Source organism: Durio zibethinus, chromosome 9 (assembly GCF_047325235.1).
Source record: "Durio zibethinus cultivar Kanyao isolate XHJ-2024 chromosome 9, ASM4732523v1, whole genome shotgun sequence".
In the NCBI taxonomy this organism is placed as follows: Eukaryota; Viridiplantae; Streptophyta; class Magnoliopsida; order Malvales; family Malvaceae; genus Durio; species Durio zibethinus.
This window is the reverse complement of record NC_143170.1, coordinates 1,766,625-1,785,025: the sequence shown is the minus strand read 5'-3', so window position 1 is coordinate 1,785,025 and position 18,401 is coordinate 1,766,625. Positions and strand designations below refer to the sequence as shown.

The 18,401-nt window shown below is 32.7% G+C and overlaps 2 protein-coding genes and 1 pseudogene across 2 annotated transcripts; 2 read left to right on the top strand and 1 right to left on the bottom strand.

The window, feature by feature from the left end:
• The first annotated feature begins 3 nt into the window (after nt 1-3).
• On the top strand, nt 4-4,541 carry LOC111304774 (AT-hook motif nuclear-localized protein 13-like). The gene is made up of 5 exons (XM_022901703.2): nt 4-1,484; nt 1,574-1,629; nt 2,256-2,387; nt 3,562-3,723; nt 4,006-4,541. The coding sequence occupies exons 1-5, from the start codon at nt 959-961 to the stop codon at nt 4,279-4,281; spliced, it is 1,152 nt and encodes a 383-aa protein (XP_022757438.2). The 5' UTR covers nt 4-958; the 3' UTR covers nt 4,282-4,541.
• Nucleotides 4,542-4,690: 149 nt separating this feature from the next.
• Nucleotides 4,691-6,986, top strand: LOC149516693 (uncharacterized). Its single transcript, XM_089765333.1, has one exon. It carries the CDS (start codon nt 6,251-6,253, stop codon nt 6,626-6,628), a length of 378 nt encoding a protein of 125 aa, XP_089621459.1. The 5' UTR covers nt 4,691-6,250; the 3' UTR covers nt 6,629-6,986.
• Nucleotides 6,987-10,443: 3,457 nt separating this feature from the next.
• LOC111315020 (AT-hook motif nuclear-localized protein 23 pseudogene) lies at nt 10,444-11,982 on the bottom strand (annotated as a pseudogene).
• Nucleotides 11,983-18,401: the final 6,419 nt, after the last annotated feature.

Below are 18,401 nucleotides of genomic sequence, written 5' to 3'. Positions count from 1 at the left end.
AAAGTCGGAAAAGTTTTTTTTAAGGTGCTGCACAGCAATCAGCATACCATTTTAAGCATTATTCCTAGTTTCTGGGAGATAACAGGCACAAATTTTGCTCATAAAAAACACATTAATTTCGTTTTAGTTTTTATGTAGATGCCTTGTTCAAGATGGTTTTATGCTCTCTCGTCAGGTCAAGCCAGGCCCGATTCCTGACTTTTGAAAGTTTATAATTGCTGATTTTTGGACATTTTCTCATCGAAGTTTGAAAAATTTTTCTGCCCTCGCCAGGACAGGTTTCAAAACTTATCAAAACTTGGCAGTAGACATTAAATGGGTATGACATTATGATGGCAGTTACATCTGTATTCCAGCAAGCGAGCAAGCATCCGTCAATCACTCTACGGTTGTTGTAGTCTTGTTTTTGTCTGTCAAAGATGGCACAAACACTTTATCTTCCGCATGTCACGATCCTACTAAATTTTGAATTGTAATGTACTACTACAATATCAAATCAAATTCAAGATTGATGTAGCATATCAAAGTACATAATTCTGATCTCACTTCCCAATGCAGGTAAAAAAAAAATCCCTTCATAACCTGCCACGTTACCTCATTAAAAATTGGGAGCGTATTCAATCTATGGGCAAATAAAGTGCACTTAACAAGTTATTAATAAAACCCTAAAACTAAAAAAAAAAAGGAAAAACCCTAATTGGAGTTGGCGGAGTGTAATTTTTTTTGTTTTTACTTTGCACTAATGGGTTTTTTTTTTTTTAATAATTCCCTAGTTTTTAAATTTCATTTGTACTCCTTTTGAGTTCCACTTCCCTAGTTCTCCGAAACTCTCTCTTTCTTTTCTCTCACAGTTTCACTCCAATTGGATCTTGCTTCACATTACAACACTTCCTCTTCTTTTCAATTTTTCTGATTTTCTTTGTATCAAAGAATTTCTTTGAGAGAAAAAAAAAAGAAGATGGAGCCAAGAGAGGTACAAGGTCCGGCAGCAGCGGCGGGGGGATTACACGTACAACAACCGCAACAGATGGTAATGGGACCTACATCTTCGTACCCTTCGAACGCCGCCTTGATCAGCCCTAATCCAACGGCTACCATCCCTCCTTCTCCCACTCCGCGTTTTCCTTTCAACTCCTTGGCTTCGCCGCCGTCACAACATCAGCATCATCAACTTCAGCACCAACCCAAGCCTTTGGATTCGTTAAACTCCGTTGGTTTTGATGGATCGTCGCAGTTACGGTACAACACCGAGCCGGACATGAAGAAGAAACGAGGCAGGCCAAGAAAATATGCTCCTGATGGTAACATTGCTCTTCTACAATTGGCACCCACCACCCCAATTGCTTCTAACTCCACGAGTCACGGTGGTGGTGATTCTGTCGGTTTGGGGTGTAGTAATGGCGGTGCTGCTGCATCAGAACCGCCTGCTAAAAGGAACCGTGGAAGGCCAGCAGGTTCCGGAAAAAGACAGATTAATGCATTAGGTAGCTAAACGTTAAAGTGTCAAAGTTACGGTCTTTTTTATCATAGTATTTTGTTGTATAATCTTTGTTTGTTTGTTTTTTGTGAACAGGTGGAGTTGGAGGGGTGGGATTTACTCCTCATGTAATCACGGTGAAAGCCGGCGAGGTGAGTTTCTTTTTGAAGTAATATATGAAGCTGTAATGGTTGTTGTTTCAGATGGAAATGGGAATACGTATCTGAAGATAGGCTTAACTTTTCAAATGTTTTGAGCTTCCTTTGGTGGTGGAATCATTCATTTTCTATATTAGTAGCATGAAGGAATTTCTTCAAACCCTTTTGCACCACAACGCTTAGAAGTATGATTTTTTGAAGCATGATTGAATAAAAGCAATTGATCCGATAATTACTAAGTGGGACACTACGAAGTGATTATGATTTAGCTCTAATTGGATGTCTGCAAACTCTAAATGCTGAGTTGGGGCTATGTAAATTGTGTAGAGCATGTGGAAAGTAGAGTCATTAGATGTTTACCCTTTTTTGTTGTCAAAGAACAAAGATTCATTGATAGGTTTTTTCGATTGATTGTTTAAGTGTAGTGAATAGATTAGTTGGCCTCTTCCTGTCTATAACTTGAGGCGTACTCTTATGCCATCAAAGATGGATCTGCCTTAAATAGTATTGCAACCAAAAAACGTGCAATATTATTCTCTTCGCACATGCCCTGATTACCCTTGTTTGTAATTCTCGAACCTTATTTTAATGTACCTTATTGTGTGGCCTTTTCATTTCAGGACATAGCATCAAAGATTATAGCTTTTTCACGGCAAGGACCACGCACAGTCTGTATTCTCTCTGCAAATGGTGCCATCTGTAATGTTACACTCCGCCAACCCGCGATGTCTGGTGGTACAGTGACATATGAGGTACTTTTAATATCGATATAAGATCCATCTCATAAAGGAAGCTTAGGCTTGAATGAGATGCATCTGCTCAGCAGCTTGGCTTAGATAGGATTGCTTCCATATTTCCAAGGCTGCTGAAGTATAAATTTTTGGACATTCCTTTCGACGGAAACAAAAAAATGTTTCTTTCCTGTCTATGTATGTGTGCATGCGTGCACAATGCACACACAGATCTGTTGGTGCCTTTCTCTCTTCCGGAGAATAATTTCTATGTTTTGCATTTGATTTTTTTAAAATGCATTTTTAGAGTCTAGTCCAAGAAAAAAAAGAAATTATTAGTGTGGAAATTTTATGTGAATATAGATGTGAGGAGGTAGTGCTGCTCATATCTTATGTCTTTTTGGCTTAGTGAGGAATAGTGTCGAAAAGACCTTGTTGATTGTTAATTGCGAGACTACTATCAGATTGAATGATTTGAAATAAATCCTTAGTTCAATCTGATCAATGAAAAGACGGAATGAGAGTGGAAAATGAAATACAGACTAAGTCAGTTTTTGGAAGGAACCAAAATTAACACAGTTGTGGTTTTGTTGCTAACCCTATAAAAAGGCATATTTTGTTGGTCTTGTTGCTAGTTAGGTTTTTGGGTGTGTGGTTGTGCTAGATGAACTTGTTTTCTTAGATACAATTATTAGGCTTGGAGCTAAAATTTCACGTCAGGAAACATATGGGTGTAATAGGAAGTCACAGATATATGTTGTCAAGCTCAACTGATTGATAACAGGGGAGCTTTAAGTAATTATGCAGTTATCTGATCCCTTCTTTGACACTGATGAACTATTATGTGTGTGTGTGTGTGTGAGAGAGAGAGAGAGAGAGCAAAGTTAATAATGATAGATGAGTGGACAGGTATAAATTGTTGAGATGAATAGAGAGGAATATAAATTGAAGATGGTTAATAATGCTATGCAGCCATGGATTTTTTTTTCGATCTTAGCCCCATGGGTTTTATCACTTGAGTTTATTTTCAGAGTTTTATGGCTTAGGGCACCAAAACACATGTATTAAGCTGAAATCTGATCCTTATATGGTTATAAAGACATGAAATATTTATTATACCAAAATTGTCCATACAATTTAAGCAGTTTGAATTATATTCTGCACAATTTAATTATGCCAGTACTTTTTGCTGCAGGGTCGATTTGAAATTATTTCTCTATCAGGTTCCTTCTTGCTTTCTGAAAATAATGGTAGTCACAGCAGGAGTGGTGGTTTAAGTGTCTCCTTGGCTGGGACTGATGGTCGAGTATTAGGTGGTGGAGTTGCAGGGATGCTACAGGCGGCATCACCAGTTCAGGTATTTCTCCGTTACTAATTTGTGTTTGCAATTGCCATGTTTGTTTACCAATTACCATAACAATATGATGAAATTATTGCTGCATGCACATCTTAGAAGCCTTGAATAGTTTAGGATTGATGCTTAGTTGAGTTTATTTATTTGCAATTTTGCACGTCTCAGACGCTGTACTTCCTTGGTAACCGTCTGGGTATCATGGGAGTGTCTGACATGTCATGGCATGACAAAGATGTCAGTATATTTCATTCTTGTTTTATGACTTTTTTTTCCATCTCCTGCCAGGTCATTGTTGGCAGCTTTATTGCGGATGGGAAAAAACAGAACTCAGATGTTTCCAAAACTGGACCTTCTTCCATACTAACACCCAATATGCTGAAGTTTGGAACTCCAGGGACAACAGGTAGCCCTCCTTCGCAAGGTGGCTTAAGCGAGTCTTCTGAAGAGAATGGGGGCAGCCCCCTTAATCGAGGGTCTGGTTTCTACAGTAATTCTGCCCCATCTATTCATAATAACAATATGCAAATGTACCCACTTTGGACTGGCCACACTCCACAATGAAGATGCTTCTGAATTAACATTAGAGCACCTTGGGCATCAACTTGGTGATTGTTCTCGCATAACAGTTAGCTGTCAAATTCCAAATGCTAACATGCATTAAGGAATAGAAAGGGTAGAAAATCGTTTTTCTTTTAGATCAAGTTTTTTGTTGTTTCTTCTTGAGTAGTTTTCAAGTTTCCTTCACCTCATTGAAAAATGTCCGCTGTTGATAGCTGAGAACATTCCACCTATTTATTAGAATCTTAAATTTAGTTGTTCGAGTGTTGTTTCTTTAGCGGTTGCTGTTGTTAGGTTTCAGATGTAAAACTCGTTTTAAGGATATGAATATCGTAGGGGTCCTCGATAGTTTGGAGGGGGGTTTGTACCTTCCTCGTTCTACTATCAGGAGCACAGGCAAACCGATAGGCGAATTCAGAGCAGTATGTCTTGCAGGCCAAGCATCTTTTAATTTTCCATTCATATCTCAGTGATATCCCTGATGGAAAACTCATCATATCTGAATTCTGATCAGGACTTTCTGAACATAAATTACTACCTGTGAGAGAGGTGTCAACACCACCACCACCATTTCGTGTAACGTATTGCTTGCGGGTTGGTTTTTAATGACAGATGTAGGTTGTCGAACAGCCAGTTGATTTGAAAGTCGTTTTAACGTGTCTCGGTTGTTGCATCCTCTTTCTCTAACGTGCTAAGTTGATGATAGGAAAATTGCGTAGTCCCCACTTTACTGCTTAAATCACTTAAATCATATGTACTGGACCGTGTCCAACTGCAACTGAAAACTCAGTCCCAGTAAAATTACAGCTCGTGAAAAATCTAATGTCTCTTTCTAATATTTAGAACTTACCCTTTGATTTGGATTTGGAGGTGAATGGTTAGGGGATAATTCTATCATAAACAAATTTTATGCGTGTAAAAACAAAGATGAGTACAATTATGTAAGTTAGGTATAGGTGGAAAGGTTCCAAAAATCCCAACCTTCTATGATTCTATAGCGAGTCAAGCGATACCAAGTGTTGTAAAAGTAGTTGATATCTTCAAAGTTTTAGATTGTATGATCAATCTGCTTGAATCATCTGCAATAATCAATATTCATACGGAATCTTGGAGAATTTACGAGAATTGACAAAGGAAAGATGTTTGCCTGTTTCAAATCGTCAATTCAACAAGGAAAAGTAATGAAGATAGTAAAAGAAAGTCTAATTTTAAATACAATCCCCTGTCGCTGAACCTATTGTCTCTTCAATCTCAATTCTCATGCGACTCTCAGCTTTGGACCATAGTTAATGCCAACCACCAATAATACATTGCTGCAGAAGTGAATACCAACCATGTCAGTTTCTTTTTTCTATTTCAATAATTCAGGTCCTAAATATCTTATGAAGAAAGGAAACTTCTATAAATCATATTTTGCTTTCAACTTGATGTAATTGTGATTGTTTTTCTATAAATTCTAATTTTTTCAAGGTAAATTTTTTTCTTCCCTTACACAACTGAAATCTTGATTTTGAATAATAATAACAATAATAAAAAAAAAAAAAAGTTCATTTTTAAGCAATTTCCCAAAGTCCAAAGGCAATGAAAGCTGACTGGCACTTTTCCCAGATTGAATGTGACATTTGCTCAAGCCGGCATGTCTTATTCAAATTCCTACTACCAAAGAGATGATAATACCTGAAAACCAATAAAACACATACATAAATTTCCTCTCCTTTGCTTATAAATACTCACTTTCTATCTCTAAGCCGTTGCGTGGCCTATTCAACCGGAACTTGTCAAAGACTTTCTCCCCATCAAAACCTTTCACTTTCACAGTTTCACTCCCAATTCCCATAATTTTCCTTACCCAAAAAAACCCACTTTCACATTTATATAAATACTTCCTTTTCCTAGCCATAACACACAATACAGAGTCATTAACATAACATAGATACCATACAATTTATTTTCAAATTCTAGTTCTTAGTTCATGTATTCCTTGGTCTTGCCTGTCTCCTTATTGCGAAGGCGCAGCATGGCATCACGGCTAGGCTACCGGCATCTAAGGGAGCATGGATATGGCGAGTTGGACCGACAAGTGACGGTGGTGGTAGGGAAAGAAAAGAGAGAGTTTTTGGTTGATCCTTTTGTGCTAGAGGAGAGTCCATTCCGGATTTTGATTGACACGATGAAGAAGGAATATTGTAATCAAGTAATTGATGCAAGAAGGGAGAAGAGGAGGGTGATTTTCGTGGACGTTGATGCTATCTTGTTTGAACACATGCTTTGGTTGATGAATAATGATTGTGCTTCTTTGTTTCAGCTTAATCTCAAGGAGATTATTGACTTCTATGCTCAAGATTACTAACTTGAGCTCATAACATCGTCCTTTTGTAATCTTAATAGGAACACTATAGTATTTCTTTATTTTCTTATCCTCCTGAGATCTTTCTCTTCTTTTTCTTTTGTGGGATTCTTAAGAAGCCATAGCAGTTCATCATCTTCATCAAAACATGGAATAATTGCAAGTTATACCATATGTTTCTAACTTGATTTCGGGTTCTCCAATTCACCAGATATTTGGGTCAAGACTTTGTAAAGTTTTTCTATATAATTTTTTTTGAATCGGCCAAAGTTTGGTATTTAAGTTGAACATCACATAGAATCAGTCAAATTTACCATTGAAATCCTATAAAATTATGTGGCACACTGTTTATAATTTACCTCTGACTTGTTCAGATTGATCACATGGGTCCTAATAATACAACTTCCTTGTAATTGATTCTTACGACGTTGATTTTCAAAGATTTAATCCCCCGTGATTTACTTAGCTTCAAGAACATATTTTGAATCTGTCACAGATATAATTATAGGAAAAAAAATAATCCAGGAAATGTAAGAACAAAGCATAATGTTAAAAAAACGAAATGAAAACAGATGATGTCATTTTCATGTGCATTGAGCAAATGAGGGGAAAAAATCTATTTTTTTTTTCTTTTTCTCTGAATCTAGTTGAAGTTGAATAACATGTAGTAGGATATACAGTTTCAAGGTCTTGTCAATAGGATGGGTTGTAACTGGATTCACATCATTTGTTCAGCTCAAACATGGACCGACCGAACCCAATTATTTTTCTATTAGCCCAAATAGATGCAGGAACCTTTGGGTTCTTGGAACAAATGGAAGGTCATAAGAAGCAAATCTCCCAGGCAAATGGTGGTTCCTTTTGCTTAGTATCATCTCATTGTCTACTTTAAATTAGATTATGGCTAATCGATTCCGTGGTTTACATAATTGCTAATTGCTTTTGAGTCAATGGTAATCATGATATACTTTGGAACTTATAAATACTGTTGATAAGTTCTTAGGATAACATCATTTCTTATTATTTCAGTCCTAAATTCATTTTCATGTCGGTTTGGTTTGGATGAAGAATAATATTATATTTTTAAATGTTTATCATGAATTGGATTTATTAATAATTATTTATGCAATTTGAACATCAATAATCAAGTCATTCAATAAAACAAAACCGGATTTTAAGGTCAAGAAAAGAGACTCCGCTATACGTTATAATCATCAATGTTGTCTATTCTATTTATCAGTGTCTGTTGGAAGCCAGAAAACAAATTAGTTCTTGGAAATGAGGTTAGCCCTTATCATATTGTTTACTTAAATTAAATTGAATAGAAAACAAGGTTTTCTTGTGTGAATAAAAAAAATTCAACCGCTATTGATTATAATCAAATGTTGTAAAGCCTAGGCATTATTGGATGTTATTAATATTCTTTATATCCTAATACGTATGACTAATTGGTCAACTCTTGTTTGCTTCCTTTTATAGTTGTTCCACCACACTTTGCACTACATATTTTATTTATGTTGAGAAGCTAAGATCTTCATCTTCTAACTACTATTCATCTGCAAGTTTCTCAAGTCATTTCATCATCATTTTGTTCTTTTGCTTTTCTGTACATCATCTTCATTGTTAGTATCATCTTCATTACTATCATCGTTAGATAGACTTGAAATTTGGCTCATAAAGCGGATTTATTAAGCAGGACTTAACAATTTAAGCAATTAAAGGGCTTTGGCTTCTTCCTATTTCGGTATATTTATAGAAAACTTTGGTTGATTTTTTACGCTTTTCTAAACAAATTTACAATGATTTTATCGATGCCGAATTGGGTTAATTTTCAATGCTATACAAATCTGGTCAAGAAGAGTTACAAAGAACTAGAAGGCTCACCTTCCATTATCCTTTGCCTTTGATTTTATATTTCATAGAAGAAGAGGATATATTATATGCAAGGGGTGGTTCATATATATTCATTCAACTTCTAAGATTTCATTGCTTCACCATACACAGTGTTGGCATCAAAACAAGACACTGATCCAAAGGAAACAAAAACCCAAGCAACTGCTAGAAGAAAATTTTTTGGGGGCATATTCTAGAACTAGTCAGAGTTCTTTAGTACCAAAAAGACTGATTAAAATACAATTCTCTCTTCAAACAAAGCACAATGAGAATAATTTGTTTAAAGAAATGTTGATAATTGGCGCAAGGCAAGCATTTTCCTTCCTCCATAATGAAACCTAGGTGTATATGGATTCAAAGTGGGGAATAAGTTGAGTCATTCACGAAATATAATTAAAGAATATATATTTAAGTCCAATATTGATAGAGGATAAGACGAGTTGAAATTCGTGAAATTTTTTATTAAAATTGAGGTTATTACAGTAAGCAAGGAATCGGCATCAAGAGGATTAAACAAGAGCATGCATATTGGCAGTGATAATGGAGAGGACTGCCGGGGAAGAAAGGCTCTAAAATTAAGTATGAGTAGATGAAAAAGCCTAGTTAAGTTAATATATCCTTTCCCATGAAAGAGTACTGTGATTCATATTTTTAAACCAATGCACAACTGTAGGGATTCATTAACAAACACCAAAAAGATAGAGACAGTAGCTTTAAGATTATTAAACATACTGTACTTTTATAATTAAAAGAGTGCCCCATGATTTCCATAACATTTTTACATTATTACTTATAATTTATTTAGTTAGACTTATTAAAGCAAGAACAATGTTCAAGAAATTATATATATAATAAGATAATATATATCTTTAACATTTTTTGTGAGGAAACAGAATTTGTCATCCATCCAATTGACAAGGAGAGAGATTACTGCTACTATATATATATATATATATATATATATGTATATATATATTGGTACTTCTTTCTGGAACTATATATGCAAAGGCTGATTTTAAGATTAAGGACAGCATTCATTTCTATTCTTATAGTACTGACTCCCAACCCCAAATGGGTGTCTAAGATTATCAGAAGCAGTACTTGAATCTGAGTAGATAGCCACAAAACAGTGTTGTTGCAAGCTGAATGCATATATGGATATTGACTCTTTGCTCAACTAGATAGATATTGAATCACCCTTCATAGATATTCACCACAGATAACAAGACTCCATCAGAAATGCTTCTATTTCAATCTTGTTCATGGGAGATTTGAGAGCTTATTTGAAGAATAAATGGAAGCTAGTTTCTGATGCAAAACTGATTTCAGAAATAATTTATTACAGAGAAGGTGCTTGGGTTTTAATTATGTTATGGTTTAGTTCAAAAGATTTAGAAGAGAGGAATGTCATGTAATAGAAAAATAGAAGCAGCTTAATTATTCCCAACAGAGCTAGATATATATCAAGAAATGTCATCTTGAACATCAATGCAAATCTCGTGTTGGGTAAGGCACCATTCGAACAAGAAGAATCCCCAAGTGATGAAACCCTTGGCTCTTAATTATATTTTATACTGTTATATTTATTCTCTGCTGAAAACAATGCAAAGAAAACACAATCCTACGTTACCAAATCCTACAAGATTTACTTTGGAAAGCCTTTTTAAGTACTTTGTTAACTCCATGAAAGAAACTGTTGTAAACAACGAGGGACAAGAATTATATCTGTTGGTCTAACAGGAGAATGAAAGAATGATATGATGCAAATTTAAAATGTGAAATTTGAAGAAAAGAAAATTAGGAGAAAGAAAATAAACCCTAGTTGATCTGTTAGTAAACCTGAAAGTCAGTGACTGATATTATCCAACAAAAGTTAATGCATCATCAAACCATTTCTTATAGAGAAGAAGAAAGTCGATCCGCCATGAACAAGGACTCTTTCTAGAAATCATAGATTCCAAATATCCGAGAAGAAAGAAGAAGAAAAGATGAAAAAAAAAGAAAGAACTAAAACAAAGATTAAAGGAGAAAAAGAAACTAAAATTAACATCAACATCACAGGAAGTGGAAGAAGAAGAAGAAGAAGCATGATCATGGTGATAATAACGATAACTAGTCCATGAATTTGCTAACCTTAATGATCTAAGAATCCCTTTTCCACCAATGCAAACTGCTTCTCAACAAGTATTGAATTTTCCATCGAAAGTTCGCATTCCCACCCAAATCTCTCAAAAAGGAGGCCTGCCACCTGAGTTTCCTGGCCATCCTTCAACGGGTAACTGGACATTAGGCGGCATATTGAGTGGCAAATTGAAGAAAGGCAACCCTCCTGTGCCAGCTCCCGCATCAGCAAACATGTTGTTTCCACCACCTCCACCATTTCCGCCGCCGCCGCCACTTTGCATCTGCAGCTGGTCATCCTCCTCCAAGGGCAGCCTCTCATAAGCCACATTTGTAAACGATGCAGCTATGACAATAACAGGTCCTGCCGCCATCAGTTCCCCAACGACACTTCCTCCTACAACCTGGCCTTGCCCGCCAGCCAAATAGATTGTCAAACTGGTGGCACCTGGAGGAGCGGGTGGTGGCAAAAATGAACCTGAAAGTGATAATATTTCAAATCTGCCATGAAGGGTAACTATAGCTCCAGTAGCAGCTGGTTGCCTAATGCTCACGTTGGTCACCGTACCACTCCCACTCAGTATACAGATTCCTCTTTGCCTTCTCCGAGCGTAGTTTGCAATACAGTCAAACACATCACAGCCGTTCCCAACTTCAAGAATGTGAGCTCGGAGCGTGTTTGCGCTCTCCCTTGTGATGATGACTGGAGGCTTTGGTTTGTTCTTGGAACCTGGAGGACGACCTCTCGGCCTACGGCCTAGAAGGTCACCCGAGTTAGCTGCGTTGACTAACTCCAACGCTTGGTGAGAGCCATCGTCTTGGTGATGGTCAGCTGAGCCATAGTGAGCACCACCTCCTCCGCCACCAACACGGTTGTTTGAAACGTCGTGGTCTTCAGGTTCAGGACGCTGTTGAAGGTGAAGGTCCGGCCTGTGAAGCTGATGACCGTAGCTAGAAGTGGTGCCTAAATCAAGACCAGCCATGCCACCATCAAAGGGCAACAGAAAACAAAGAAAAACAAAGGATTAAAATAAATTTTTTAAAAAACAAAATATATATAAATTATGGGTTTAGATTAAAAACTGTTTATGGTTTATTTTAAGACAAGCGAGGGGGTAAATTATAAATAAGAGGGAAAGAAAGGGAAAGGCAAGGCCTCTCCCGGACTTGAAGAAATAAAAGATTTGAATCCTAATAAGGAGAGAAAGGGGTTTTCTTTTTTTTTTTTTTTCCTATAGAAATTAAAAACAAACGAGAAGAAAATGGGGAGATCGAGTGCAGGGAAGGGAAGGGAAAGGAAAGAGGAAGAAGAAGGGGAAGGAGATAGGACAAAGTCTCTAAAAAATTCGCAGTCATTTCTCATCCCAAAAGTTTATATACATAAAATAATTGATGAGAATTTTTTTAATATTTCCTTTTCTTTATTTTTGAGAAGAGAAGTTGGTGGATGCCAACCCTACTCTCATTTTTGGAGCGTGCCATTTAATACATTAGTATATTAGAAAAGAGTTTATTAATGGTCTGTTAGTATATAATGAATTAGGTAGTATTATTTTATTAAAGATATGTATAGACATTTTATTAATGAATAAGTATTTTTAAAAATATTAATTTTTTATATATTTATTTTAAAAATTAATATTTAGTTACTAATAAAATATTATAATTTAATTTATTGATATTATGAAAAAATTATATATTAATAGTGTATTAAATATAAATTTATTTAAAAATTAAATTAAATAATAAATTAAGAAATAAGCCACCAAATTAATAGAGAAAAAAAATACCACTACTTCAAATTAAGAAACTTTATTCTTCTTCATATTAGCATGGAAAACAATGAGAAATTCTAGAAGAATTAAAACACATAAACCTTTTAGATAAAACAAATAAATTAATTTTTAACATCTTTTAAAATACTGCCATAATTTCATATACAAAGACAGGAACCTATTATTAATGAGATGTTAATTAGGTAATTCTAAAATTTATTTTAAAAATAAAGATTTCGAATTTGCCATGATTTAAAAAAAATCAATGATTTTCCTTATTTATACATGAAAAAGTTCTTTAATTAAAAATTTTGATATTAAAAAGACGAATGAATTTATATACTCAACTTATTAAGGACTTGATTTTGTTTTTGGACTGAAGGGTTGTGGATCACGCGGCAAGGAGGGAGAGTGAGGGTTGTTGTTTCATATGCTGGCGTGATATAAATCCAATTCTAATTATAAAAACATTTGAGCAAATGAACCCTGGAAGGGGAGAGGATTGTGTGGATGGGGTTAGATGATGGATGTTGGTCATGCGGGTTTGGACTCCAAAAATTTTAACTATGGTTAGTACTACACAAGTTGACCAAGTTAGGTTAAGGAGAGAGGGACGGAGAATAAAACAATTGGAGAGATGGGGCAAGTGGGCAATGGTGCTGCGGCGCGTGGGTCCCATTTTGTCGTCTCCTCCCCCACCCTGAACGGCCCTCCTCTCCTTTCAGCCGTCAGTGCCCCTTGTATTGGCTTGACTTTTGTTCAATTTGGCTATATCAGTTCATCAAATGTTATATATTTCATGAAGTGGTCTACACTATTGACCCAAACTTAATACAACTGGTTGATTTGGGCTCAAGTTATTATTAAATTTTGTTTTCCCCTCTAAGGTACAACGAGAGAGGCGTAATCGTGGTATTTATTTATTCGTTTGGATCAATTAATTTTGTATTAAATTATTTAAAATTAAATTAATTAAATTAAATTATTCTATTTTAGTTAATTGAATTAAATATATTAATTTTAAATTTTAATTAATTGAATTAAATTCGATTGGTTTTATTAATTTTTTTATTAATCAAATAATAAATATATTTAAATTAAATTAAATTATATTTTTAATTTTTAATTTTTTATATTTAAAAAAAATTAAATAAAATTATTTAATAAAATATTTAAATATCAAAATATTATGTTAAAAATTCTAACAACTTATGATATAAAATGATTAGTTTCATATATTTTTCATTTTATATATGAAATATATTATATTTTGGTTAAAATTTTAATTAGTTTGATTAATTTAATTTTTGAACCGAATTAATCGAAAATCAAAATTTTTTTAAAATTATTTTCATTAATCAACTAAAATTAATTTGATGACTAACCAATTAATCAAAATTAATTACCAAATTAAATCAATTTAATTAATTAATTTAATTAAAATCAGATTATGAACACCTCTAACCGTGCAAACTTAAGTTGAGCAGCCCTTGAAAATGAAAGCCTAACCAATTGTAATGATGCTGTGACCAAGCTGTAAATATTTCCCATCTTCATCACTTTTTAAAACCTTACATCTAATTTCAACCATGGCAAAACCTGATGAACTTATGGGCATGGCATATTCCATCTTAAATCCAAATTAAGAACCATTTGCATTGATCAATTTTAAATTATAAAAATAGAATAATATTAACAAAGTTTTATTTAAATCTTATTTACATTGGATACCTAACCACTTGTTCAATAATGCATATATAATATATAATTAACTACAAATTTATTAAATGTAATATTTAAATATAATTATGCAATAGATAATTTCTTTAATTAATTCAGTATAAGTTGCTCAATAAATAAAGTATTTGACATTTATAGATTGGTAATCTTAAGACAGCATAACAAGACATGCACTGATGCACGAGTTAAATATATATATATATATATGTACATATCTTTTTCCTCTTTACACTAATTTATGCATCAACAAGTGATACGAGAACTTTCATATAAATAAATAAAGCACCACATAAATAAAAATTAATTAATTATATATATAGGTCAATGAACATTATTATATATATATAATTATAAAACATTCATATATAACTGGTAAACCACTTTCTATAATTATTTTGTATGTTGGCTTCGGAACTTGTTTACCTGTTAGCTCGCTAATAACAAACTGTATCTTGGTTTTTATTATTTTTAATTAAAAAAAAAAAAGAATAAACAGAATACAAAGGACTTTTTTTTTTTTTTTTGGGCTTTACGTCTTGTTATGGTTTGACAAGAAAAATTATTAGAGTCAAGTCATTAGTTCTTCATTTAAGCGACTTACGAGCCAAATCAAGTACACTACTAGTTGCATGAATTGCTTGCTCAATCCTTACCATTTAACTCAATCAATTTGGTGATAGCCATTTCATCATCAGCCTTCAAATGATAAACCCTAAAATTTACCAATTTTCAAATGATCTTTAGTAGCTTCATTTCCCAATACGTTATTCCTATGATAAATATCATGCATCTTTAGAAATATGGACATCATCTTTATAAATTGCAGGGGGAGAATTAGTATCACAAAGCAATTAATCTTAGATTGATTTTTTCTTCTTCTCCAATTTTGTTTCTTTGATTTTTTTTTTTTTATAATTTTAAAGGGTAAAGCTAGAATAAAACGAAGTGTATTCCTTTAATTGGTTGTAATTAATTAGCATCTGGTTTCCAATTCAGCTTCTATAGCAATCACGTGTTCAATGGAAAGCGTCAAAAAAGGAAAGTATCTCTATTCAACCCACGAGGTCATTTGGAGGCAGGCGTTGAAATTTTCCAATGTACAAATTTGACTATCTTAATTCCCTCTATTTGACAAAAGTTTGTTCTTAAACAAGAAACTTCAGTACTAAGGGTAAATGAATTTAAGCGACATTTCAGAACTTAAAATATAAAATTTTCAATTGTAAAATTTCAAGTTAAAAATTAAAATAAAAGATTTAGGAGAAAAAAGATTATTTTCCTTTTTATTGTATAACTCAAACCCCAATTGGATTTCAGTTGTAAAAACCAAAAACAAAAACCCAAAATTCTAAAAAAAAAAAAAATTCGGTTCAATTAAGTTCTAGTGGCAAACATTTCTAATTAAGTTCCTATATATTTTTGCATGCTGTATATATTGCTAAGATCAATTATGTTACCCATTTCTCTCATTTCTTATTTTCAAATTGTTTTTTTTTTTTATCAACCTATTTAAATTTTAGAAAAAGTTCTATCTTTTATAATATTAGCTAGGTTGGGAAAAAGGGGGAGCATGCCTGCATGAAAATAGGGCAGTGGAGTTTAAGGTATATATCCGTACGTTATGCTCATCATCAAGAATTAAAAAAAAAAATACAAAGATTGTCGTTCATACTATTTATTTTTCAAATATTTTATTATGTTAGCAGCAATTTATACATGAAAACAATCATTGAGGATTTAAATATATTTGTTCTTCCAAACATAATTAATTTGTACTTGTTGTTGAAAAAATTAATTAATTAGTTAACTATAGCATTACAACAATATATATCAGTTATCTAAAATAAGAAATAAAAAAAAAATGGCACCACAATAAAGTTGGTCATGCACACTAATAGAATGGCCTAATGTTGACAGGTGAACAACTGTTTTTCTCACTTGTTCAGATCCCAATCAGGGATCAAGATAAGCCTAGACACTGTATGACAATATAAATGACCCTTTCTAGTATGAACCTGTTTGCACATTTTTTTTTTTTTTTAATTTATGAAAAAATTTAAGAGTAAAGATGGTTATCGTATCTTTAAAGTTAGAACAAGCAATCAATCCAATTAAAATTTATGGATTGATTAAACTTTCACCTACTGATTTTTTGAATTTATATATCGTCTACTCACGAAAAATTATGGGGAAACTTAAATCCGAATACTTCTACACCAAGACCTCACCCTTTACCACTAGTGCCAACCCCGTTGCCGGTTGTTTATTTGTTTTCAATACCTAATAGGAGAGGTTAAGTTTGGGAAACGGTCAAAAGGTAGTGAAGATTTCTTGCTTCTCACAATTGTCCCTCAGTAATTTAGAAGGGCCTAAACAAAGAAAGAAGATTTTGGCGCACAGGAATCACTAATGTCAAATCCAAGAAAATTCTTGGATTCACGTATGCTCAACGCAGAGTATGGTCTAGGGTTTAATACCTTCGTCATACTCTTTATACTTATTTATAAAGCATTTTTATAAGCTCATTTTAAATGTTCTTGAAATGATTATTATAAATTCAAATTTTAATTCAATTAGTTTATATAATTATTTAATAATATATATTAAATCTGAAATATAAATATTAAATTATATATATTTTATCATTCTTATATATATATATATATATATATAGTTGGGAACTTTTCTAATCTTACTATAATCTCTTTTTTAGAATACTTAATCTAAATGTGTAAAGGTTTAACGAGAACTGTATTCCCTTTTTGGACAGTAATTCCACGCGATTAACATTAATTATGAGGAAATAAGAACACCAAGATTGACCATACATCTATTCAAAGTTACGGATCTAAAGTAGGTGATTCTGGTTATCTGGGGGAGGGGGATATGCCAATTTATAAAATTTATTTGACTTGTTGCACAGATTGTAGCTTAACCTAAGGCTTTAGCAAGATGTGTGGTGTTGAAAGTCATAGACATTTGTACTTGTCTTTCAAATCTAAGATCATGTCGTTTTGTTGGAAACTATACCCGCCTGCCACAGCTGAAAATTTTTGACTTTATTTGTTGGTTGAACTTCATTATTTTTCTTCAAATTAGTGGACCCTTTTGATAGGAACACACTAAATCTATCATTACATGTACTCTTTTCCCCCTTTTTCTAACGAGAGGAGGGAGGTTGAACTAGTGATGGTAAATATATCCAAATTTCGTTGTTTTTCGTTTCTTATAAGGTCGGTTTTATTTGTTTTGAAAATTAAGTTTGAAGTCGGATTGAATAAGAATTTATTTTAAAAAATCAAAGTTAGGTCATAGTCAGATTTTAAGTAAATTCATTTTAATTCGATACATATAAAAAATATATTTTTATTATTTATTTAATTTTATATTTATATATATTATATTGATAAAATTATTATTTAATAATTTTATTTAAAATATTTACTTAATAAAAATATTATACTTATATATAATTAAAATGTAATTTATATTAAAAAATAATATTTTATATATTATATTAAATTAAAATTATTGAATTAATTCAATTACAATTTTATATATAAACAAGTCAAATATAAAAAAAATAATATTTTAAAATCATATCAAAGTTGAATATATATTTTATAAAATTAGGTCGAAGTGAAAATGAATAAAAATTTGTCTTGATCCGATCCATAACCATCATAAATTGAACCAAAATTATGTACTCTACTTTGGCATTTGAGCCCATTTAAAGTGATATACTAATTCATGTAATATAAACTTTATCTGTAAAGAGATTTGTCTAAAAAATTAGAGTTTAAGATTATAATTCCAAAGTTTTGGGATTAAAATAATAAGATATATGAACAGTAAATTGTTATAACATATAAATTCATAGACTTACTATTAGATATAGATTAAAGGAGTCGTCATTAATTTTTTTTGTTTAAGTGTAATTGATCACATGATAAAATCAGTCGCATTTGAAGAGAAATCTCAAAATTGATTTAGGTATCTTTAAATAGTATATTCTAGCCCATGAAATCAAATTTTAGGTTGAGAGTGCGGTTATACATGAGAAAAGTTATAACATCATCATAGTGCTTATCCAAAGGATGATATTAGTTTAATTTCAAATTATCCAAGTCTTAAAATATTCTTATAATTTTATCAAATCATTTAGTTATTGAAAACTAATCATAAATTTGCTCCAATAGTTTGGTAACAATTTAAGATAATTTTCTTATCTCAAGAGTTTTCATGAA